The sequence below is a fragment of the Mesocricetus auratus genome, unplaced genomic scaffold, assembly GCF_017639785.1.
Source record: "Mesocricetus auratus isolate SY011 unplaced genomic scaffold, BCM_Maur_2.0 Super-Scaffold_100006, whole genome shotgun sequence".
Taxonomy (NCBI): domain Eukaryota; kingdom Metazoa; phylum Chordata; class Mammalia; order Rodentia; family Cricetidae; genus Mesocricetus; species Mesocricetus auratus.
Genome location: NW_024429190.1, coordinates 68,436,691 through 68,461,745, shown reverse-complemented (window position 1 = coordinate 68,461,745; position 25,055 = coordinate 68,436,691). Strand labels below are relative to the sequence as shown.

Genomic DNA, 25,055 nt, shown 5'->3' with positions numbered 1-25,055 from the left:
GAGTACAGAACTCTTTCTGTATGGGTTTGGGTTAATAATGTATGTACTTTTATTCTACCTTAGAAGTATTAAAGATCAATTAGACTCTTGTGAGTAACCACGATTGCCTGGTTATTTAGTCAACTGGGTTGACTAGTATGTTCTGCCCACGTGACTTTAATACAGGAAAACAAGATGTCACCCACACACCAATCTGAGGAATTGTTCAGTGCATGATCCTGGACCGTCTCCTATCTCTTGCACATGAATCTTGCACACATTCTTAGAGACTTATCAGTTGTAAATTATTTGGCATCTCTTTTATGTTCGCCTTCCTTCCGTGAATGGCTTGTGCTTATTGCTTTCCCCATCATGCCCTTTGCCAGAAGAAGTAGGGCATAGCCAAGAAGCAAAGCTACTTCTTAACTCTTTAGTAATCCCCCTAAAGTTTTAGGTGAAAGGCTACTTCTGGCATCTACTTTCCCAGTGGTTACAGGAGAGAGCCAGAGGTCACCGCTAACAATGAGAAGAGCTGGGTGTTTCCATGGAGACCAGCCATCACCACCATTTCAGAGCTCGCACACTCCAGGACAACTTGCATGCCCATTTCGTTGCTTTTAGAAGGCCTTTGAGCCAGATGAGTGTAATCGTCAGTGTGATTATCTCTCTGTTTTTATGGCATTTGGTAGATGGTGGTGCCGATTGCGGAGATGCACAGATCCGGCCGAGTGGAGAAAGCCAGAGGTCAGATGCTCTTATGGAAAACCTCCGCTCCTGCTTTGAAAGGCCGTTCTTAGCTTCTTGGCCTCCAAACTGTGCTGAAATTAGAACAATTCAAAGTTCAGGAGAACCTCTTAAGAGCTCCACTGTGCGCTTTCAAAGGGAGGGCTAAAACCGCAAGGTAAGCTGAGGGGGCATTGGACGATTAGAAAAGATGCAGTTGTTGCAATTAGGAACAGTTTTAAAAAACTGACCTTTTAATTTAATCCCTCCTCCCCCGCCCCACACCAAAGGGAAAGGAATATAGCGGGCTCCACTAGAGGACTCCTAAACCACCCTAAGGAGAGGCTAGTGTAGGGCGCTGTAGGTCTGACTTTCTGCAGGGTGTCTTCCCTAACTCTAAGCCCCTGGATTTCCTCCAGCTCTGCCATTTACCCAGTTTATTTATGTACCATCTCATTTTAAAATAAAACAGGCCGTTCCCCAACCCAAGTGCTGTTCTTGTTTGTGTGGAGACGACGTGACAGCGTCCTGCCTCTTCTCCACATCATCATGGCCATCCGGCTCCAGGAGCAGTTCCCATCTTCAAGGCTACCCTTCTGTGACCACGGGTGGCATCATCCTCATTACCAGAGATGGAGGTTACAGGTGACATTTTACCTGGTAGTCTCCTTGGGGGCACTGGGCAAAGGGCCCTTAGAGAGTTGGTTCCACCAATGCTAAGCAAATGTATAAAGTAAAGTAGTTTGTACTGAAGTTTGAGACCTTTCCATGAGATGTTGGGTCACCCACTGGCTCTTTGAAGGGAATGCTACACCCTCTCCACCCCATCCCTACCCCTATCTCCAACCCCAGGAGTTGGAATCTTCTGGAAGGAGATTTAGCCTGAGCCCAGAAGATCCTGTGTTCTGAACCTTCTCTCAACTGATGAGGCTTTGGATTTTTGTTTGTTTGTTTGTTTGTTTTTGCCTTGTGCAAACAAATGCTGTTCTCCCAACTTTTGTTTAACCTGGATTTCCCCTTGTCATTTTATTCTCCTTTTTTTTCCCAAGATGGGACTTGGAGAAGAAAAAGGAGGAAGATTTGGCTGTGGGGAAAGTTTTGCCCACAAGGAATATACAGGACCTCACTGGCTATGTGCTGGGAAGGGGTGTGAGGAAGTTTGCGGGCGTTTAGTTCTTCCTCCTTGGGATCCATTATTTACAGACCAGGTGTGACTCATGCCATAAAGCTGTGGGATGGGCAGACACTGGAGAATTGGAGGAAATGTATCTGCATATTGTGTAAGCCAAGCTACAAGACATCCCCCTGTGCCAGCACATTGCATGGTGCCAACATGTTCTGCCTAGCCAAAGGGCTCTTGAAGATCCAGAAACCAAAGCTTCCCTGAAGTTCATGCCACCCCAAAGCCTAGATTTCTCACAGTACCCTTTCTATGTCACTTTCATAATGGCCCAGAATGAGAATAAACAGATTCAAGGATTACCACGACACCTGTCCTTTGCAGGTGATTTACTTGGGACCAGTCCTACCAAGAAGGATACACCTCTCATTTAATTCCCTTTCTCAGCTGAACAGACACACTCCCATTTTATAGATGAGGAAGTTGTGGCCAAGAAAGGTTGAGATCTTGATTAAAAGTTTTACATTTGGTAAATCATGGAGCTAAGTAACATTTGAACCCAGGGTTTATTTCACCTGCCTTTTGCATCGTAATTGCCACCATGCTAGTTACTTCCTGTAGCCCATGGGTTCTTCAGCTCGTGTCTTCTTGGTTCATTTGTTTGCTTTGTTTTTTTCCCCCTTATGACTTAACTAAATACCAAGGCTTCCGGGATGCTTTCTCTGATGGACACTGTTGAGTAACTGACAATGTGCCTCCTGCTTTCAAACACTGGGTTGTGTTTTTGAGTTTTCTCAGGCTGATTCTCATCATAGGCATCTTGCATCTTCTCCCATCCTTTGCCCACTTTTAGCACCAGGTACTGTCTCTGGCCCATGGTGGGTACTTAACACTTTCCTTCGGTGCTGAATCACTCATTGTGATATTGGCAGGAAGCATGACCACCGGAAGTTTTGACCCCAGTCACTGTCCCAGGACATTCTTGAACACAGGCTTTGTACCTACTCATCCCGAATACTCTGGTCTGGGTCTTTTCCAGGCACCTACCCCTAGGCCTCCATCCTGCCCCACCCTAGACCTTCACCCTCCATACTCTTTAATGGTGAGGCTCCATGGATGGCTGTAGGGGTTGGCTGGGAAAGAGTTATTTAGCAATAACTGACTATAGACAGATTAGACCTGTGCAACAGCCATAGCAAACTCCTAAAAGGACATGCCTCTGCTAAGATATAGCCAGACACTGTTCCCTTTGTCGATGCCCAGAGGCAGTCCTGGAATAAACATTTTAAGGGGCCTCTCTCTCCATGCTTGCCTCTAACCCACAGATGTGTGGAATTTCTTGCTGTCTCAAACTCAAGAGCTCTCTGCCCACATCACTGCTATCTCCTGTATCACTTAACCCTGAAGTTCCCACTTTTAGAATTGTTTCCTTGAGTGGACTCACCTTCCCAGTTAGTATGAAATAAGCCTTTCATTCTACATTTATGTTGCGAATATTTGCCAAATGCACCCAGAATGAAAATGCTAAGACATGGTAGAGTGGATCCAAGCACCCTGTGACTACACTTGACCAGTGCTATTACAAATGTTGTCTGAGACCACAGGGGCTAGAACAGGCAATGGAGGAGTGTCCAAGGATGAACAAAAGGAGAGTGCTTAGCTCCTATCCATTGTTTTGACATATGAGCCACACAGCCAGAGAATTTAGTTCATATGTGTGAGTGCTTGACCCAGGTCCTGGGTGTGTGCACATACTCCTGCTGCATTTGAGAAGACTCATTAACAGAACTCAACTGCTCTTCCATATTATCACACTTTCCTTCCTTCTTCCTGGATCACAAAGTAAGAGAGCTATAGACAGGAGCAGGTGGCCACTTCAGAGTGTGTGACAGTTCCTTCATTGAAGGTCATCAGGAACCCAGGGGCACTTTGCCTTGAGTTCTTTCTCTTTCAAAGTGTCTGTCTATCTGTGGGTGTGTTGAGTACCAGAATGGAGTGTGCCTTGGATTTCCATTTATCATGGTAGACTCTTCCACCTTTGCAGAGTGATACCCTTCCTCCTGATATCAATGATAGCAACAAGCAATGATAGTACAAACAACAGCAGTTAATGCTCTCCTGCTCTTAAGTCTGTAGTTTCAGTATTTCAATACACCTATCCCCCGTAAGAACTGCATAAACTAAATACTTTTGCTACCTCTGCTTTACAGATGGAGAAACTGAGGACAGAGGTGTGGGGCCCCAGACTACGTTGGTAACTAGAAGGGCCTGCTACAGAGGACATGCTTGCTTGGAATCCATGCTGCTATCCACTAACTGCTCCTGCCACTTGCACTGGAGTGCTAGAACTGGGCCAGAAGTTAGATCAAGCCTTCACTCTGAATGCCTGCCTTCTGTTGACTCTCCGGAGTCAAGGTCTAATTCAGGACTGTGTAGTAGTTTGGGTCCTCCTATAAACACTGTGAAGATGAGTCAAAGCACAGTAACAACTGGATATTAAATAACTCTGTATACATGGTAACTGACATTTCTTTGGTAGTGATGTGTGTTGGGAAGAGGACTAATTAGAAGCAGTCACAAGTCACGGGACAGCAAGTTAAGATATGAGACTCCATGGCACTAGTTTTGAGTGCATGTGTGTGTGTGCACGCACGTACACATAGCATGCATGTGCGTGTGTTTGTGTGTGTGTGTCCCAAAAAACTGCCCACATTGCTGCCAAATGTGCAGTGCAGCAGTCATTTCACAGCATCCATGAGAGACCGTGTCCTCTGCAGACACAAAAACCCAAGGCATTCAAGTTCCTTATAGAAAATATAAAAGCATTTACATATAGTCTATGCACATTTTCCATATACTGTAAATTACCTTTGGATTATTTAGTATAACCAGTCAAGTGTACATGATATATAAATAGCCACTGTTTAGACTATATTGTTTAGAGGAAAATGACAAGAAATATTTGTTCATGTTCAATACAGACTTTTTTGTTGTTCAAAACTTTATGACAGAGGCTGAGTGGAGAAAGAAGGCTGAAAGTTGGCCATAACCAGGGCTCTGTGCCAGCTGTCTGGTGGCAGTGAGGTGATAGTGATGGGATTTGTGTTGTAAGTGGGATGAGATGAGGGAGTGAAAGAAATCCGTTCTTGCTCCTCATATATAACCGCTAAATGGATGGCATCTTTGTGCTACTGAAGGTCATGCTGACTTCTGGCCATGGATCCTGCTTGACTCTCGCCCCCTTTCCTCCCTTCCTCTACTCCGTTCTGTGGGAGTTAAATTTGTTTCCTTTGTTGGTTTATAATCTCACAAGGCTGTTTTGAATGAACCCCTAGTCTCTAAGGCTGTTTTGGATGGACTCCTGACTTCCTCTTGATCCAGGAATGCAGACTACAGAGAACATCATGCCAGTGGCTTGCCACGGCAAGCATCCGTGTTTGGGAACCACACAAGAGAGTCCAGGTTTGGATTGGCAGATAGGAAGGTAGATAGGGAGGTAGGCAATGCCAAACTTGATATTTCTACCTGTAACTGAGAGGGGGTGGGTCTGGAAAAGTTGAAACAAGTCTTGAGAAGAGGTGAGAAAGAATAATTTCTCTGGGTGGGCAGGATTTGGGCAGACAAGCTAGTCCTTGCCTTCTGCCTCTAAAGTCCCTGGGAAGAAAAGGCAGAAGGAAGTGTTTTGTGCACTAGCACAATAGGACAGGAATTTCACTGAGAACTAGGATACCCCTGAATATGAACCAACATACACACACACACACACACACACACACACACACACACACACACACACACACATACACTTCCTCATAAAAACAACAAGGGTATGCCCTCTGGCCATGTCAGAGGACAGCTGATGGGGGAGGTCCTCTGCCCCATGTTGAGCACCATTTTGCAACAGCAGGTTCTTTGTCCTGGCAGGATTCTGCTGCCCTTGAGAACCCCAAATAAACACACTAGACTTATATTAATTATAAAACTATTGGCCAGTGACTAGGGCTTCCTATTGGCTAGCTCTGTCTTAATTATTAACCCATTTCTATTAATCTGTATATTTCCAGAGAACACCAGCTGCTTCTTCTCTTCCCAGGCTCTACATGATGACTACTGTGTGCCTATACATACCAGAATTCTCCTCTTCTGGGAGCCCTGCCTATCCTTCCTGCCTGGCCACTAGCCAAACAGTGTTATATTCATCAGCCAATAAGAGAAACATATACAGAAGGATCTCCCATCAGACAGCTTTGGATATGACTCCTCAGAAGGTGTCCACTTTGCTTTGTGTGACAGTGTCTCTCATTTGGATCCAGGGTGCACTAATTAGATGAGGCTAGCTGGCCATTGAGCCCCAGCGACCTCCCTGTCTCTTCCCCCTTACACTGAGAGTAAAAACATGCAAAACCATGCCCTTTGTCTTAGGTGAGTGCTCGGGCTCAAGCTCAGATCCTCAGGCTTGTACACAAGCACTTTGCCAGCTGAGCCGTCTCCCCAGCCTGGTCTAATCACCTTTGTTAGTGAATGTGCTGTAGGGAAGAATACTCTTGATCATCATACGCTTTGCATGCTAATCTGTAGAAGAGTTTTAATGAAGACAACGCACGTTTGCTTCTGCACATTCTTCCTTTTTTCTACCAAGCCCTTCCTAAACCTTTACATCATTGACTTGCTATGTAGTCATTCCCTCAAACATAGGGTAAGAAGCCAACTGGCCGGAATCAGGCAACTGTTACCCATCTGGATTCCTTCCCTTCTGTCATACCTATGTCCAACAGTTAGTTAGTAGGCAAAGATTGCTTCAGACTTGGGCCAGGGGTACAACTGTACTTTTAGACTTAATGTGTTTTGAAGACCTGGTTTGGAGAATAGTTGACCTTCGACCTAAAAGTACTGCTGTGGGCCAGAGAGATGGCTCAGTCAGTTAAGGCCTTGCCACACAAGTATGAAGACTTGAGTTTGGATCCTTGGTACCCACATAAAAGCCTGGGAACACCTCTAATCTCAGTGCTGGGAAGGCAGAAGATGGGTGTGTCCCTGGCTCACTGGCAACCCCTGCAGCCAAACAGGTGACCTTCAGCTTCAGTGAGACCCTGTCTGGAAAACTAAGGTGGAGAGTGACCGAGAAAGACACCTGACCTCTAGCTTCCACACCCTGTACACACACATGCATGTACACTGTCTACGTGTACAGACATGAATACATTTATGCCATATACCATATACCATACAGATAAACAATAGATAAACACTTTGTTGTATAAAGTATACAGCTAAAAATAAGTAGTGGGAAGTTTAATCTTGGTTAAGATAATAAATGCCATGAACTACATACCCCAGTGCCATTTCCTCTCACTTTGCTGTCTCCTGGGAGCACGGCACTGTACTCACTCTAAGGAAGCACGGGGCACAGGCTTGCAATTAACGAAACCATTTCTGGCCGGTCTCCGTTACCATGGTTTTAAAGTTTCTTCACTTCACTTACAATTACAGTCTTTTCCAACGCAAATGGGGCCTCCTTCTCATTTGGAATTTATTTTGACTACCTGTTTAGATTGCTCAGTCTCAGCTCTCCTTTGACATCTGTAACATGAGCTACCCGGAGTTTCCGAGAATAGCAATGATCTTGCTTATCCCTTCCTCATAGCATACTGCTCCTAGGCTGATTGCCACCCAGCAACCCCGGGGCTGTCAGGAACACGGCTCACATTTAGTTGGCCAGAGTGGGAGTTCCACACCCCATCTGCAGGGAATGAGGAGTATTAAGGACTAGCCTGGGGTCCTCAACTCTCATCTCTGTGAACGTTGCCTGGAGGGATAATATATTACAGGAGGAAGCCACCTTGTCTCCAGGAACACTGAGAGACGAAGGTTGTGCCATTGTTATAATCTCCACTCTATAATAGTAAATGTGAAGCCCAACCATGGATAAAACCATCCTGAGGAAAATGATAAGATGGAGGAGTTGGCAGAGGTCTCTGGTTGAGCTCATTCACTCTGCCAGGTGCGAGCCCCTTTCCCTTTGGTGCAGCCCAGTGATTGTGCAACTCTGGAATACACGCCACTCTGGATACACGCAAGCCTTTAAGGCCATTGTCAGAGCCTGAGGTCCAGTCCTCCCCTTTCACCAAGTAATGTGCATGTTTATTGTTTGTAATTATTACTGTTTCAGGTCACTTATCCCCCAGGTCAGTCACCCCAACAACTTTGGGTGAGGGCAGTGACATCAATGTAATTACAGTAATCCCAAGGAATCAGAGATCTCCTAAGAGCCATTAGTTAAATTCAGCCTTGTCCTCATGTAATTAATCACCAAGGCCCCTAGGGCCTGCTTTCAGACACTATATTTACCAAGTTTAAATTTTCCCAGACTTAGGCCTCTGTGGCTTTCCAGTTAAAAACACTGGAAAGAAAACTAATTTCCCAACTGTGATGCCGGTTAGGGGAGGGCACTGCTCCGCTCCTCACTGGTATGCCTCTTCTTAGCTTGTTTCCCCTAGTGCCCCAAGATTGCTCTTTTCAGCCAGAAAACCCTAGCAGTTTCATTTTTCAGCCCACTCCCTTTGGTTTCCCAAGTGAAAGTGTTACTGCTTCAGAGGGGAACGGTTATTCTCCTTCACGCCATTTGGATTATCCTTTTCTGTATTGTACTAAAGACAGGTACTTTCATAGGCTTTTATTACCCAAGACTCACTGTAAGGGTCCCTTTGGGAGTCTTAAAATGTTTTATAAACATTCTAAGATTTCAATCTAAGAAAACCAGTCTAAAAGAGTCTGAGCCAGCAGTTGCCACCCCTAAATCTAACTGTAATAATAACAACTGACATCATTTACTTCTAACTGTACCAGAAGAATTTTGTACAATTGTCTTAGTCTTAGTAAGAATTTTATAGAATAGGTACAGTTCTGCGTGACCTCATCTTGAAGATGATGTCCAGTGATAGACCAACTTACCCGAGGGTCTTTCATGTAGCAAAAGGCACTGGAGAGATCTCAACCAGACAGTTTCAGGGTAGAGTTTATGTCATCATCAGCACCCTTGCCTTGCTGCAGCCTACCTTTGAAGTTATTCCACACCATTTCTAAATGGAAACATGCTATAGAGTGCCCGATGGCTAATTTCTACCGACTTAGTGAGATTTTTTCATTTTAGCATGAAACTCACATTTGTCTTTAAGACAGTGGTCTACTTCTTCTATCTAGCCATGAATGTGAAACACTGCAAAAATGCCATCTGTTATAACCAATATTATTTTTCCTGGGATCAAGGGAGTGGGCGTGTTAAGGACAATATCAATTCAGCATCACTTGTAAGTTTTGCTAACTCCCAACTCAGTACCCTGGAATGAGATCTTTAGACTCTTTTCTGACAAAGCTGATGGGTATATGATGACCTGCCCTCCATTTCCTGGTCAGTTACTCTGTAGCTAAAATGACATGCTCTCTTGAGCTAGAACAGTCTAGAGGTCCAGAGTGGAGATGAGATTGGACCAATCCTCATCCCTATTTCCTGATGAACCACCAGGCTGTAGGTTTCTTAGTAGCATTATCTGGATTTATATGTTAACTTTCATTTTCTCAGTGAAGCATTTTCAAAATCACCTTTCACCTATCACTGATGAATGTCAAATCTGAATAGAAAAGAAAAATTGTTCCACGGAGACAGAAATTCTCCAAATAAAATAAAAGATGGCATTGGGGCAATTAAAATATGCAATGGTTGTCTTGTTACTGGGTGACAATATAAATGGTAAATAGTTGGTTTTATTACTTTGACATATATTTTTTAAAAGGGTATCTCAGAAATACTTCAAAATTAGATTAAGGTTTAAGTAGTGAAGGTAAGTCAAAGGAGAAATAGATGATTGTGTTTTAACTGAAATAGCATCTAATAGTCAGACTCCATTGGGAATTAGCAAGGTTTGAAGGTTAGCAAAAAGAATCCAGCCCATAAGAAGACAGTGTGAATGTAGTTCATAAAAACAGCCATAGCATCCAATGCTCATGGTAAGGTCCAAAGTGGGCATCGGGATGTGGGCAAAAAGGGGTGTGTCGGGGGTGGGAGAGGGTGGAGACACATCATGGCAGCGAAAAGTGGTCTGTGGTCTTGAGAGGGTACAGAGGTATCTTTGTATACACAGGTGAGGATGTTCCATTATGTTTTCATTTTCTACTCATAACTCAGAATGTACCAGGTTAAGAAAACGTGTAGGTTTCTATATAAAACAAACAAAAAATGTTGATTTACTAAGTATTTATTGAACACCTACACTGAGCTAGGCATAGTTAGGTGCTAGAATATATTTTTGAGTCAACACAGACAGTCTCACCCTATCCCCATTTATCTTGGGAAGAGGTGATGACAATAAGCAAAGAGCCACACACGGCTAAGTATATCATCCTGCTGTGGAGAAGGGATACAACTGAAATGCGTGCAAACGGTAACTGAAAGATAAGCACTGGCCTGGAATTCACATAGGAAACATCCATAACAAGTGATAGTTGAGCTGAGATTCCAGGACTGAATGAATGAGGTGTTGGAGAAAGTTCTGGAAAGAAGCACTGTATAGATGATGACCCTGTCATGAGGAAGACCAGCAGACTCATGAACCTGACTCGCAGCTAGTCATGGAGATGCTAAGAGTGAGGGGTAGGTGGTAGAGGCCACATAAAGTACAAACTTGGGAGCTTTGTGTTGAAGGCTGAGATACTGATGGAAGATGGTGATACAAGTTCTGTCTGATTTGTGTTTAATCCCCATTCTGGTTGCTCTGTAGTGAATCAGCAAGGTTAGGGAGGTGAAGTGGTGGAGAGGCTTGCTTGGAAACTTCTGTCATGTGGTTTTGAGAGACCTCACTTGAGAATGAATATGAGGAGGTGGGAATGAGATTAAGAACTGCTAATAGTTGAATATCTATAATACTTGGTGGAGCTGGAGAGATGGCTCAGTGGTTGAGACCTCTGGCTGCTCTTCCAGATGATCTGGGTTCTGTTCCCAGCACCCAGATGGAAGCTCACAACTGTCAGTAACTCCAAGTCAAGAAGACCCAATTTCCCCTTCTAACCTCTGTGGGTATTGCACACATGGTATACAGACTTATGTGAAGGCAGACCACTCAATGACCATAAAAACAAATAAATAATTAATTAAAAATAATAATAATACTTGGTGATGGAGAAGACATAGGAAGTGGGAGGAAGAGAACAGAAAGATGGGCAGTGTCACCCACTGAAGAGGTCCAGGTCCGACCATGTATGATGTATTTGTAAACGGAATGCAGGACAACTTACTCTTTAGGAGTATTGCTTTCTGATACATTCTGAGCATTCTAAAATTATACTGAGGAAAGCTAACGTTCCTTTCATGTGGTCTTCTCATACATATGTTTTTATATTAAATTGCTGTTAACTTCTTTATCCGATTTGTAATCTTTTTGAAATATGATCATTAACTTATTATGATACACATTTTTTCCACTCCTAACCCTTTCCTAGGTATGTTTTTTGAGTGATACTCTTCTCTTTCCTATCAGTTAATTGTTTTTTTCAAGTCTACATTCATCTCAAACATACGGATGTCTTCTACACCAAAAATTCCCGGAGCTGGAGACACAGAGATGTCTCTGCAGCACTGCCCTTTAAGGGTGTTTATTAGCATAGTTCCCGATGAATAAAAGCTGGATTTCAAACCAGCAATCTACAGTTCAGAAAATGCCACCAATTTTCACAGCCCTGCCCTTCTCGCTGTGATGGGAAATGCATCACATTCCCAGTGAACTCGTGGATTTTACGCTGTCACAAGCAGATTGAGCACAACTGTGAAGTGCGTGTGCGCGCGTCGCCTGACGACGAAGTGAGTGTAATTGCTCTGCATCTCAGCCCCTCCTCCCACACTCACTGTGTCCTGAGCTGTGCATTGCACTGACTTTGCTCAGGGAATGGAAACCATCATAATACTTACACACAAAGAGCTCTGGCTTCATAACAGCATGGCCCAAATTTAACACCAGTTACTCCTTTTTTTTCTTTACTAGTTAGACAAAAGCTGCAAATCGGAACGCTTGCCTGCTGTTCAGCTGACTTGTGATGGCTGCCAACACCACCTTCTCTTCCCTCTGGTGACCCAGGTGTTGAGATCAGACAGTATCCCTTGTAGCCTATTCAAGTGTGCTGATGACTGTTAGCTCTCCTGACTCTGTGTTTCCATTATGTCAGGCAGGATGCATTCAGTGGCAGGAAACCTTGACTGGAGGATGGAGTTTGAGCCCTGGCCCTGTCACTCACCTGAGGCTTGAGTAAGTCTGTCTCTGTGGGCATAGTTTTCACCTTTAGAACAGATGCAGATGATCCTCCTCATTGGTGCATTCTAAGGATTGTGTGAGGGGAGCCTGTGTTAGGTAACGGCCCAATCTCCAAGCAAGGCTCTCACAAACAAGGATCTTATTTCTTAGACATTGGGTCAGTGTAATAAAACCTTGTCATAGTATAACAAGTACAAAGGACTTTAAGATAGCCTCTCCTGTATTCAACACAAAGTAAAAAGCCCTAATGGTAGAGTAGTTAAATAACATGACCTATCTATAATTGATGATGAACTACCAGAAACCATGTATGAACTGCTGTATCTTTTTGGTCCTCAACTGCTTACAGTTTGCCAAGCACAGTTTTCCTGCTGTTGAATACTGTTTAAGTATAATTCTTAGACTATACTTCCTTTCAGTGACTATCAGTACACTCCAGGTACAGCCAACAACCTTATCCCATGACTTAGGGCCTCTGGAACCCCTCCTGAAGCTCCTTCCTCCTTTATTGGTGATGTACCTGCCCAGGCAACCTGGAACTCTGTATTGCTTTCTGGGCCATATACATGCTACTTCGTAAATTTCCAGAGAAGTGACTATTATTCATAGCTACATGTATCCTTACTATATATAGAGCTGGATACTTAGCTTACTAAATGCTTGTTGAAGATTGTGGGCATCCTTTATTATGACAAATATGATAATAAAGATGGTGATAGTTGCAACATCAAAAAATTAATAAAACAGCAAATAATAGTAAAACAACAATCAAAGCCATTGTTTGGGGGCCACTGTACAATAGCTAAGTGTACATGTTACCTAAACATTCTAATAGTCACATCCTATAGATGTTCTCCTTAGTCCATCTTATTGATAAAAACGGGTCTCAGATAAATGCAACAGCTTCCCTGGTGCTGGCTGATGGACACTTTCATTGATCTACCGACCGCTGCTGGGGATCTGCCACATCAGAGGGTTGGAGACATAACCTCCCCCTTATTCTCTGGGATCAGGGTCCTTCCGTTAGCCTCGCAGCAGAAAGCAAGGAGTCTCCTGATATAGGCGATGCAGCCAGAGAATGGCAAGCAGTAACAAGGCACGTGAAGCGTGTGAAGGGCTCTGCACTGATGGCAGTTATCACTCCACTTAGTGGAGAGGAGGTGTGCTAAAGAGACGGCAGTTGAATAGAGTCTGGACACGGAACAGCGCTGATCCATTTAACAGAGGCGGTGGATGTTTCAGGCAGGGGGCAGTGAGTGCAAAGGCCCTAAGGCAGGAGGATTCTCTGTGTCCAGCTCACAGGAAAGATGCCAGGTCGCTTGAGGGTAGGAACATTCTAGAGTAGAGAGTCTGTAAGGGTGCAGGGCAGGCTGACTTTTGCGGGCATGACCTAAACCCTGGCCCTTCATCCTGGTTCAGATGGGAAGCAATTAGACTGTTAGAGCCACAGCACCATGAGATCTGCTTGGAGCTGGTGCTTCTTCATTTTTTAAAAATATAATTTTTATTTAACTCCATATATTGAAAGTATTGCCATCTCAGCCTGCAAGCAATAGAAAACTGTTGACTTTCTGTTCTTTTCTGCACTGGGTCTTTGAAACCCGGTAAGTATGATTTCAGTTACAGACTGTCTCTGTTTAGGGAAGGTGATGGCTTCCTCACTGAGAGCAGGCAGCCCTTCAGTGGCAATACTCTCTCCTCAGCATCCATCACCTGCAGTACTTCTGGACCCTCACCTTGGCAAATTTCTTCCAGACCCATTTTCTCAGATGCTCTGTATTTCCTGCCACTCCCAGTTCCCTTCAGCATGGAGTATCCCACTTTCTCTGATTTATTTGAACTCACATAACATTTGCTTTGTTTCCCAATTCATCAGCAGACCAGGTCTAAGTATTTGTTGACCAGATGGATTAATAGAAATAAGCTATGTAAACTCATCCAGAATAAGACCAACTGCCATACAAAGTGTGGTCTTACCACTGCAGCAACAAATTTCAGAACAAGAGCATCCCTGCCCAGCTGTCTGGCTGTCTGGAAGCAGAAACTCAGGGGAGCTGAGGGCTGATGGGGTGCGTGCAGCAATTCTGGGTTGGCCCAGAGCCAGATCACCTTGGGCCCAGCTCTGTTCCTGAGAGAGGCATAACCTTGAGCAAGGCTCATTACTCCTCCAGGGAAGAGTCTCTTCGCCTATGCAGTGAGCAGACTGAATCTCACGGCTTCCATACTCATCCTGCCTGTCTTGGTTTGTTCTTAGGTTAGAAGCAAGGAGTGGAATTAGGAACTCCTTGTCTTCTTTCTCTTTGCTTGAATCTCAAAGGACAGACTGTGGGTCCTGGCAGATGCACTGTAAGTACTTTTGTATTAAAGGAGATCTTAAGGGACAAATTCTCCATGTTCTATGAATGTACCTTGACTTGGACTTGAGAATCACCCTCCCCTGCTATTCTTCTCTCTTCCCATCCATTCAAGCTTCTCTTGACAAAGACTTACTCTGTGTGCATATTCTCTTGACCTACCAAGGACCAGTTGTGCCACTAATTTGAACCTTTGGCCCTGCTAGGTTGAAGAAAAGAAGATTATGTGAGTTAAAGACCAAGTCAAAATACCAGAACATTTTTGAGAGTTCCAGTAAAGGAAGTAGGGGATTTTAGGAAGTAGTAGATGTATCAGACCCTGGAGATTCATTTCACCAAGTTTAGATTTTGTACTCTACAATATCAAGTTGTCCATCTATGGGATTCTGGAGGGAGAAGCAAACGGAGGCAGACACCCAGGCAATGGTGTTACAGCCCAAACCAGGAAGGAAAAGGGGGACGGGACCATGCCCACAGGCTTGTATTTGGATGGTCCCTTTATGAGAGATGGATTTTACACAACCTATTCTGATTTAGGTACCTCCTCCATACTTGGGTAGGAAGTCAGGACGAGATAGCAACAGAGGCACCTATCTACGGACATGTTTAGTACTGGCATGGACTTGTAAACCGGTGTCAATGGGATACGAATGGGTTCCTTCTGGCCCTCTGCAGGCTTGCCCTCCTCCTTCTCCACTTGGCTCTCCAAAACACTACTGGCTTCAACTGGTTTCTGACTACATGTCAGAAGGGAGGTAGGATAGGAGGGCTCTGCTGCCATGGAGGTGGTCTTTCCTCACGGTGTGATTCTGACTTGGTTTCCGTTCTCTCCCGTCTCAAGCCTAGCCTTCCTATGCTTCCTGCACCTCAGCCAGGCCTCTGCAGTGGACTCCATCATCCCAGCTGGAATGTCTCTTCCATTCTTGTCCCCCTCACCTCACTGGTATGCCCCCAGCCTTTTGAAATAAGATTTGAAAAGGATATTTTATTATTTGAAAGTTCCACATGTTTCTATAGTATCCACTGCTCTGTTTTCTGGGATTGCTTGCCTGATTAGCCTATTGGCCCTTCCTTTGTTAATTTTAGCTTTCTCTTTTCCTGTCACTCCTCAGTACTATTTCCATTTCCAGCATTTGTTTGTTTTCATCAAAAGATGTCTATTCTCACCATTGACAGCTTGTCATACATGATCAGCCTGAAATATTATATTCTCAATGCAAGCCTATCCCATGACACCCAAGGAAAGGCTTTGGGTTCATTTCTGCTTTGAATTCTGGCCATTCTTGCCTCACTGGTGCCTCGCCACATGGACGATTGTTTTCATGGAAGTTTTTTATGCCCACAGTTCAGAAGTTTATAGTTTCACATTGGTGTCTGGTATGTGTAGTTTTAGAAAAGACCCTGAAAATCTATCTGCCATAATTTCCAAGGTGGCAAAATGAGGCTAACATGACACTAACTTTACAGGGGTTTTGAGAGAATAAAAATGAATGCAGAGTTCTGTAAAATCCATGCTCTTTTCCACCAGGAACAGAAATGTCAATAAACAAGCCTTCTCTACCTCTACCCTACAGTGATCAGCTTCTAAGGTCATCATTTCATTAGCACTCTGGGCCAAATTTTAGTGTTCTGAGTTACTCTGTGTCAGGATCACTCCTAAGCACATGTTTGCCATCTGATCGCCATGAGGACAGTGTGTGACAGAACACTAAAGATGAGGAAAAAGAAGGGAATGGGGAAAGAGCGTGGCCCAGCTCAGGGCTCAGAGCCGCAACTGTCACCCAGGGTCCTAGATGGATTTTTATTTGGTCTTAATCTTGTCTTTGAAAGCCAGAGCATCCCCCTCAGCCAGGTTAGCCAAAACTAGTAGGATCTAAGTTTCTTCCAGAGTGATGGCCAGACAACTTCCAACTTTGTTATAACTGGAATCTGTATTTGTGACATACCTACCAGCTGCCTTAACAAGAGGCACCACACCATAGAAGGGGGGAGATTCTTCCCATTAGTTTTGAAAACCCTGTATGTATGACGTTCCCACCTCAAGGTAAACCACTGATTTCTGAACTTAGACTCCCAGTTCTCCATTCTCTGCCATAAACAACTGTGGTCCCCTGGTGCTCCACTTTGTTTTTTCTCTTTGGCTTTGTGATACCCAAAGGGAAAAACAGATCCTGTTTGGGGCTGGGGAGGGGAGGTCTCCTCCATTTTGAGAGGGGACTAGGAAGTTGTTGGACACAAAACCTAGGAAAGCTTGACCCAATTCTTTTTACTCCATGGTCTCACTTATGTACAATCCCTGTGACAGTGCATGAAGACACATCAGACAGATGACAACAGACTACAAAGAATGCCAAATAGTAAGTGACTGAAAACTTGCATTCTTGTTAAAAATTACCAAGTCTTATAATAACCCTTAGGTATGGTGCATTCCACCTGCCTGCCATGGGAGGGTGCTTGACCTCAGCATAACCAAGAACATCAATCTTATCTCGAGAGGGACTCACCTGAACTTAAGGCATTCTCCACTTCTTGCATGATCAGGAAGGGGGTGGTGGTCTCAGACTCACAGACCACTTTGCCATGCTCAGCATCTTGGGGTGACTTCTCCTTGGGTGCTGGTTCCGCTGTGCCATGAGAAGTGGGTGTGTGACTAGAGCTGTGACCTTCGGTTGGGGACCCGGGTGCCATCGCAGGTCCTGTGGGCTGGGTGCTGCTCACAGTGGAGCTGTGATTAGAGGTACTGGAGACAGACAGAGCCTCGGGTGGGGAAGTTGCTTGGGATGTGGATGTCGAGGTTGGCGCCTGAGAAGCAACGAGCGTGGGTGGCTGCGGCGAAGTGGAAGGCACACTTGTTTCTGGCACACTTGTTTCGGGACTACCAAGGCTGTGTTCCTTGGCTGTGGGTGTCGAGTGGACATTGCTGCTCGTTGAGGGGAAGCCGGTGGGTGAGAGGTCTGTGTTGCTGCCATTCTGCTTCAAAGATGGGCTGGTGACAGCCTCTTCTCTGGGGACAGTGGAAATGTTCTTGGGGAGCTGAGATGTCAGAGACGCAGCAGTCGTGGGGAGGACTGTGGCGTTGTGAGTGTCACTGGCCACGGGGATAGTGGTGGCCACAGCAGTGTTTTGAGCAGAGGTAGTCCAGGTGACTGTAGGTGGGGTGATCTTTGTTGTAAGAGAAACAGGCAAGGGGGCTGATGTCAGAGCACCCTGTACCCTCAATCCTATGAAAGAAAGAATCAGGACAAACACAGTTAATCACATGAAAATCATATATAAATATATTACACACACACATACACACACACTCACACACGAAACAGGTGGTCAACTGCACAGCTGTTTTATAGTATAATTCCAGGTATTTCTTTTTTCCCCACTGTGCAGGTGACATTGAATTGTGAAAGTGACTCCTCATGAATCCCTGCCCTTAATTTGTGACTCCCAGTAGAACCTGGTGTGAAACCCAGGAGCAAGTAGTGGATCAGTCAACTCAAGGCCAGCATCAGGTAGAAAGAAATAATCTTGTCTCCTGCTGGTTTAAATCACTGTCCTTAGAAGGTGAGGCCCTCTGATGAAACTCACAGCATTTGCTTGCGTGACTGAATGTCATTGCATAACACCTGCACACTGGGAATGCCAAGGGTGTGTGTGTGTGTGTGTGTGTGTGTGTGTGTGTGTGTGTGTGTGTGTGTGGTGGACAGTGAAATCAGTGACTGGCAGGAGTGTGGTAGAGTTTCAGAGGGGCCTTGGTGGCCCTGCTCCTATTTCAAAGCCAGAAAGGCCATGGAGAGCCTGGCTCCTCTCTCTGTCCCTTCTATATTGATGTAGCACGAGGCAGGGCTTGGTGGCTTTATAAGCATGCTCCTATGGAAGGAAGATAAGTTTCAGAGCAAAGCCCTCACTTGTGGTTTGAGAGTATCATTGGAATTCTAGACTGCTGTTTTTACAATCATGATTTTGCCAAATCACATTTTGTAAAGTTTAGAATTAATTCTTCCCTTATCCACTTTCCCTTGCTCCTAGCCTCTGTCAGTCATTCACTTTTATCATTCATTAATTAAGGTTAACCAATGACACTGGGCTCATGTCTCACTCTCCGTGTAACAATCTCTTGATTGTCTCTCTATAACATGCATCATCCCCAACCAGCTTTGCCTCTGGTCATTTCCACCTTAGTATAGAGAACTTCCATTTGCAAAATTCTCAGCCAAAAGTAGACATGCCATCCCCTCATACCCAAGTAAGTTTCTTCCTTGAACTATAACTTGACATAGCTCCCCTGTCATCATTATTATCTCAACTCTTAAACAACCTCTTGGCTTCTGGCTTTCTCCCAGAAGAATGCTCTCTGTTTTTCACATATAACCAAGAAAGTCTTTTAAGTTAATCTAAAAATCTTTTAAGGTGTTTTCTATTTTCCCTTTGTTTGAGACAAGGATTCACTATGTAGCCTGGCTGGCCTGGAACTCCACAGACTTACCCACTTCTGCCTCTTGAGCATTGAAATTAAAGGTGTGTGCTACCCCGTCTGGCTTCATTTTTCAACTGATCAAAACACTTTAAAAGCACTCTGTTGTGTTTAGAACAAAATCAGAAATACCCCGTGTCATCTTATGTTTTTCTCATTGTGATTAGCTTTTACTCAAAATCACCTCAGAAGCCCTTCTTAGACGATTCTAATTAAAATCATCCCCACTCCAGCTTCTTGTCATTTTTTAAAGTGTAAGAAAGACTACTGTGGTAAAAATCATAACTAATGTTTACCATCTTAACAATCTTCATGTGTAGCTCAGTGGCATTAAGTTTATTAACATTGTCTCAGAGGTGTCACCATCCATCTCTACAACCTTTTCATTTAGTCAGGCTCACATTCTCATTAAGCAGCTCCTCCCTCCCCACTCTTTGCAGTTCGTGCACAGGGTCTTTCTATATTCTGTGTGAAACTGATTGTCTAGGGGACTCATGAGAGTTGAATAATATAGGCTTGGTCCTTTTAATATACACTTATTTCACTTATCCCAAACTCTTCAACTCTTACCCATACAATAGTGTGCTCTAGAATGCCCCATCTATTGTTATCTATCTGTCTGTCTATCTATCTATCTATCTATCTATCTATCTATCTATCTATCTATCTATCTATCTATCTATCTATCCACCCACTCACCCACCCCTCTATTTATCTATTTATCTATCTATCTGTCTATCTATCTATCTATCCATCCATCCATCCACCCACCCACTCACCCACCCCTCTATCTATCTATCTATCTATCTATCTATCTATCTATCTATCTATCTATCTATTTATTCCACCTTGTATTTATCTGCTCATCATCCATGGACATGTGGTCTGCTCCTGTCTTTTGGCCCTTGAGAAGACTATTGCCATGGACACTAACGTGTGGATATCTGCTGTCTCCCTGCTTTCAGTTCCTTTGGGTATCTACCCCAGAGTGAGATTGCTGGGTCTTAGGGTAAACAAATTTTCATTTGTACCAACATGTAAGCTTAGTAAAGGCACAAAGACATGACATTATTCATTGTTGTTTTCCCAAGGACAGTGTCCAGGACACAGTTAATATTAAGTAAGTACTTGTAGAAGGCAGGCAGCAAAGAAGGAAGAGAAAACCAAATGCTTAAAACCTTCCTTCCTAAGGGGCTGGAGATACGGCTCAGTGATTAAGAGCACTGACCGTTCTTCCAGAGGACCCAGGTTTGATTCTCGGTATCCAAGGGGCAGCTCACAACTCCCTCTAAGTCCAGTTTCAAGGGGATCTGGTGCTGTCTTCTGGGCTCCGCAGGTACTGCATGCATGTGGTGTGCAGACATACAAGCATGCACATGCAGGCAAAACATTTTTTAAAAAGATAAAATAAAAACCATTCCCCATGATTACTCTTAACATTATCTGATCTATTCTACATGTCATTTGTCTATTAGCTGTGTCTACCACAGCTTTGTCAGGACAATTGCCTGTCTGATATTATTTGTTTCACTCTGTCTCTCTACTATAACGTATGCTATGACTCATGGTAGGTCCTCAACTATCTAACCCTATAGCCCTGAGGAGTCTTCTCCTGAGGATTCACAATGGTAAGGGCAGGCCTAAACAGTATTCAGTAAGAACAGAGCATGGGACAGATACCAGCAAAGAATTGGGGAAAAGACTAGAGGGGAGGCATTCGAAGAATCAGGATAGAATTTGTCACTTTGACTGACAGATGATAGATAGATAGATAGATAGATAGATAGATAGATAGACATATAGGTAGATGATAGATAAATAGATTATAGACAGACAGATGATAGATAGGTAGATGATAAATAGATGACAGATAAGACAGATGACAAAAGAGGGAGCTAATGAAATATGTACTACAGAGACTACACTAAACTTATCTTTTTGGAGGTCCTTTAAAATGACTGGTTTAATTTTATTTTAAAAACATTGGTCAGAGGCTGAGTGTTAGAAGAACTTGTCTTGCACTAATGAAGCCCCCCATTCAGGGACTGGCAAGGAAATAATTTTTTAAGGAGTTGGTTATGGATATGGATGATGAGACAATTACTCCATTAGAAAACAACAGGACATCTCTCCAAGCTTAGGTTACACAGTGAGTAGTACAGTCTGTTAGGTATCTTTTAGTAGCTGAGGAATCTTTAAAATATGGCAAAACAACAGTGGGATGGATATTAGTAAAGTATGGGACATTGCATGTTTCTCTGAAGCTTACTGCCTCTGTATCATGGCAGCTCCATGGCTGACTCAATTTTCTGAAGATGGAAATATGACGGTGGTTAAACGCATTTCAGAGCTTCATACATGAACAGATGGAGACATCAGCTTTGGTCTGGAAGCAGGGTCAAAGAATCTCTAGAAGTCTGAGACAAATTAGGACTCACCAAAAGAGCACAGATTCATTCATTCATTCATTTATCATTAATTAATTCATTAACTCATTCATCATTCATTCTTCCATTTATCATTCACCTCATTCATTCATCATTCACTCCCACATTCTTTCCAATGTTTGCTGACTAGTTTCTCTGTCCATAGTTTTGTCTTCAGAGTTCAGACACCATATCCAACTTCCTGTAATGTGATATGGTAAATGCTTTATAAAAGTAAAACTAAGTTTTATTTGAAGTCTCAAAAAAGATTAATAAATAACTCTGCACTACAGGATGTAAAAACATTCAAATGTCATTTTCAGTTGACATTTAGAAAAGTCACGGAAAAGATGATATTTGAGATGTTTCTAAAAGGATAAGAACATACATGATACCACCTAAGATGTGTGTTGTTCAGGATGACACTTGCATTGTTATACCCGGCAGAGCCAAAAGCTATTCTGTTATATTGTAGAGGTCTGAAAGGGACTGCTCCACACGCTGGTGTGTGGCTGGAGACCTCCACTCCCTTGTGTGGTTCTTACTAGTACATTTTCTGCTCCCATCCTGTCTGCTTCCAAAGAGCTCTAGAGGTGGCCATTTACTTCTTATGGCTACCTGCAGAGTACTTAAAGCACTTTGCGGTCCAGCTTGGACAATTTCTACTCGCAACCAAGCAATAATGCACAAAATTGCGTGACAATGTTGGGTACCATCACTTCCACAAGGCATTAAAAATCTCAGCTCTGCTGTATCGTCTGTATCCCATTTTTCAAAGGCAGATCTTCTTCTAGCATAAAGACATCCCAGATGAACATGCCACAACTGTCTTAGAGAATGTCACCTGAATTTGTTTTCTGGGTGGTGGTGGTGGTGGGTCTAACTAAATACCACAGACTGAGTGCTTAACACAAAGTATCTCAGTTGTAGAAGATGGGAAACCCAATATCATTGTGCTAGGCAATTTAGTTTAGTTTAGAGTGGTGAGGACACTCTTCCTGGCTCATAGATGGCCATCAACTAGATGTTCTCACAAGCCCTTCCTCTAGGAATTTGGGTGGAATAGCTAGCATTTCTCTGTCTCTCTTCTTTCTTCTACATCTTTTTTCTTCCTTTGAGATTGGATCTCACTTTGGAGCCCAAGCTGGCCTAGGTCTCATTATGTCACCCAGGTCAATCTTGAACTTGTGGGATGTTCTTCTGTCTCATCTTCCTGAGTGCTATGGTGTCTTTTACAAGGATACGAATCCCATCGGTAAGATCCCACTCTCTCGTATCCACACCCAACCTTAGCTAGCTCACAAAGGTCTGCCTCTAAGCATCATCACATTTAGGAGCTAAAGTTTCACCATTCAGGGCCTCTATGGCATATGATTTCTGCTTTTTCATACAGATGACTTATTTTCTCATAGGCACACCAAACTGAAGAAGCCTAACAGGTAGAGGTACATACTTTTGAGCATTTGAAGAAAATAGTCAGGGCTGAAGAGTGAACTTAACCTCTCAGCTGCAAACAAGGGAACAGATACAGGCAGGGAAAGCCATGTGATCTGTCTTTCAAATCCAAGAGCAAGAACTGAGCAGTGTCCCCAAAGACGGAATCAGAGCTTGAACAATTGATGTCTGACCCTTCCAGGCCTACTGTGTCACAGACTCACCATGGCTGGAAGACCTAACTCTACCAGCTGCCATTACAAAGTTAGCAAGCAAGAGCCCCCAGAGGACTTCAGAGAAGGGTGGGAAAGCATTGTGCTCCATCCAGTTTCCCTCCACAGCAGAGTAATTTTACTCTGGAAAACCAATGGAGTTTTAGTATTTCCTTGAGAAAATGGAAGCTACCAGAATGAAGATACTAAACCCTGTTACCTCTCTCTTATAGATGTGCCAGAATTGCTTAAAGACAGAGTGACATTAGCAGACATGGTGTGCACTGCCTGGGCAGTGTCAGGCCCACATGTGTCAGATAGACTGACTCCAGGGAGAGTAGATCTTAGACCAGATGTATAGTAAAAGGGCACAAGGTCAACTTAATCTTAAATTACTCCTTGAGTATTTATAAGCAGCAGCTGATCTTGACTTGGTCAGACTTAAGCTTCCGTGTTGCAAGAAGGTGTGACAGATGGATGTCATAAAGAAGCAGATTCTCCATTTGAGAAACAATTGCTTGTCCCCATGTGCATTGCCCTGATGGGAGATCAGTGTCCCTGTTCACAGCTCTTTGATATGTGAAAGACTGGGTATTTGGCTTGATCCTGGTTTCCTACCATGTGAGGGAAAGGAGTCTGGGGCTGATGGATGGAACACTAAGGCATATTCTCCCATCAGTGGGAGGGATTATGAAGCACTGTAGACTAGAGCGTCTGTTCTGAGTCATGTTTACCACCCTAGCCTCTGTCCCTGTCCCCAAACTCCATTAGCAGCAACCACAGCTGGTGCTGGAGTCTCATACAGCTTGGTTTTATGACTGTCCATCACCCATTTTCTCCTTGTCCTTCCTTGCCCTCAAAAATCTGACAAAGTTTTGACAAATTTGATGAAACTTAATAAAAGTGCAGTCAGCCCTCCTCTGATGTTGTCAAGTTAGTTTGAAGTACTAGCTGTGGTCTTCAGGCAGAGACCTGGGCTGCAGAAGGGCTGTGTATTAAGTGCTGACAGTCACTCTACACAGTACCTCTTAAAGAGCCAGTGGCATGTACACACACACACACACACACACACACACACACACACACACACACACACTGTACTCTCTCTCTCACACACACACACATACACACTCACACACATTCACATTGAGGGAATGTGTGAGTATTGTTTACAGGGCCTAGGTTGAGTACTTTCTATGTAACATACCCTGTGACTTTCCTACAACCTTCACAGGGATGGCATCTTTTGTCTTGGGTTTCACAAATGGTCAGAGCAAGAAAAGGAAACCAAGTTTTCTAAGCTAAAACTTGAACCTACACCACCTTGCTCAAGCCTGGCCTTTTAGCTGCTCTACAATTGGAAAATGCAGGGGCATTTGTGAGTTTTGATCCCCACATTTGAAAAAATTTCTCTTCTCTCCTCAGATAATACTGTCTAGTGTGTGCCATTAGAATGCTCTTAAAAATGGTATATGATTAAAGGAGCCCTTCTTCTTAACTTCAATGCTCCCACAGTCTTCACTGTGTTTTCAGGACAGATCCTGAACTCTTGGGCACAGAACCATGAGTTCCTGAAATGTCCCACCTGCCTGCCTCCCTTCTTTGGCTCTTGGTCTTCCTAGTAGAATCCACCCTCTCTGATTCTAGTCTGCCACCCCAGTTCTAAGAAAGGGAGCCTGACCTCCTCTGTGAAATATACTCCAACTACAAAACACCTTTGTTCAGACTTCATATGGGCTCCAACTGTAGCGCACATTCTACTGTCAGTCATTTTCTCTATGTCTCCTCCCACCGAGATGACAGGACTGAACCTTATCCTTGCCGTGTTAGTGCCTGATAGAGAGAACAGGCTAAATACAGATTGAGAAAAACGGGGGTTTTCTATCCTTTGAAGATAAGGCATGCTTTCTGTTAAAAGGTGGGTCATGATAGAAATGTACCCCTCTACCTCTCTGGCTTGTTTATAAGTTCCATAAAAATGAATAGCTAATGAAAATTTCAGATGGGCTTTAAACAGGCATCTGTTATTTCTACTGACTTA

The 25,055-nt window shown here is 43.8% G+C and overlaps 1 protein-coding gene and 1 long non-coding RNA gene across 2 annotated transcripts in view; one reads left to right on the top strand and one right to left on the bottom strand.

Moving 5' to 3' along the window:
• Positions 1 to 25,055, bottom strand: part of Parm1 (prostate androgen-regulated mucin-like protein 1) — a 99,050-nt gene that overhangs the window by 16,238 nt on the left and 57,757 nt on the right. The window contains exon 2 of the mRNA XM_040747395.1: positions 16,979 to 17,695. Within this exon, the coding sequence (XP_040603329.1) occupies positions 16,979 to 17,695 (717 nt within the window). The remainder of the gene's footprint in view (positions 1 to 16,978; positions 17,696 to 25,055) is intronic.
• LOC121140877 lies at positions 430 to 4,332 on the top strand. Its single transcript, XR_005877824.1, has 3 exons — positions 430 to 880; positions 1,175 to 1,347; positions 4,033 to 4,332. It is a non-coding gene; the product is annotated as an uncharacterized LOC121140877 (long non-coding RNA).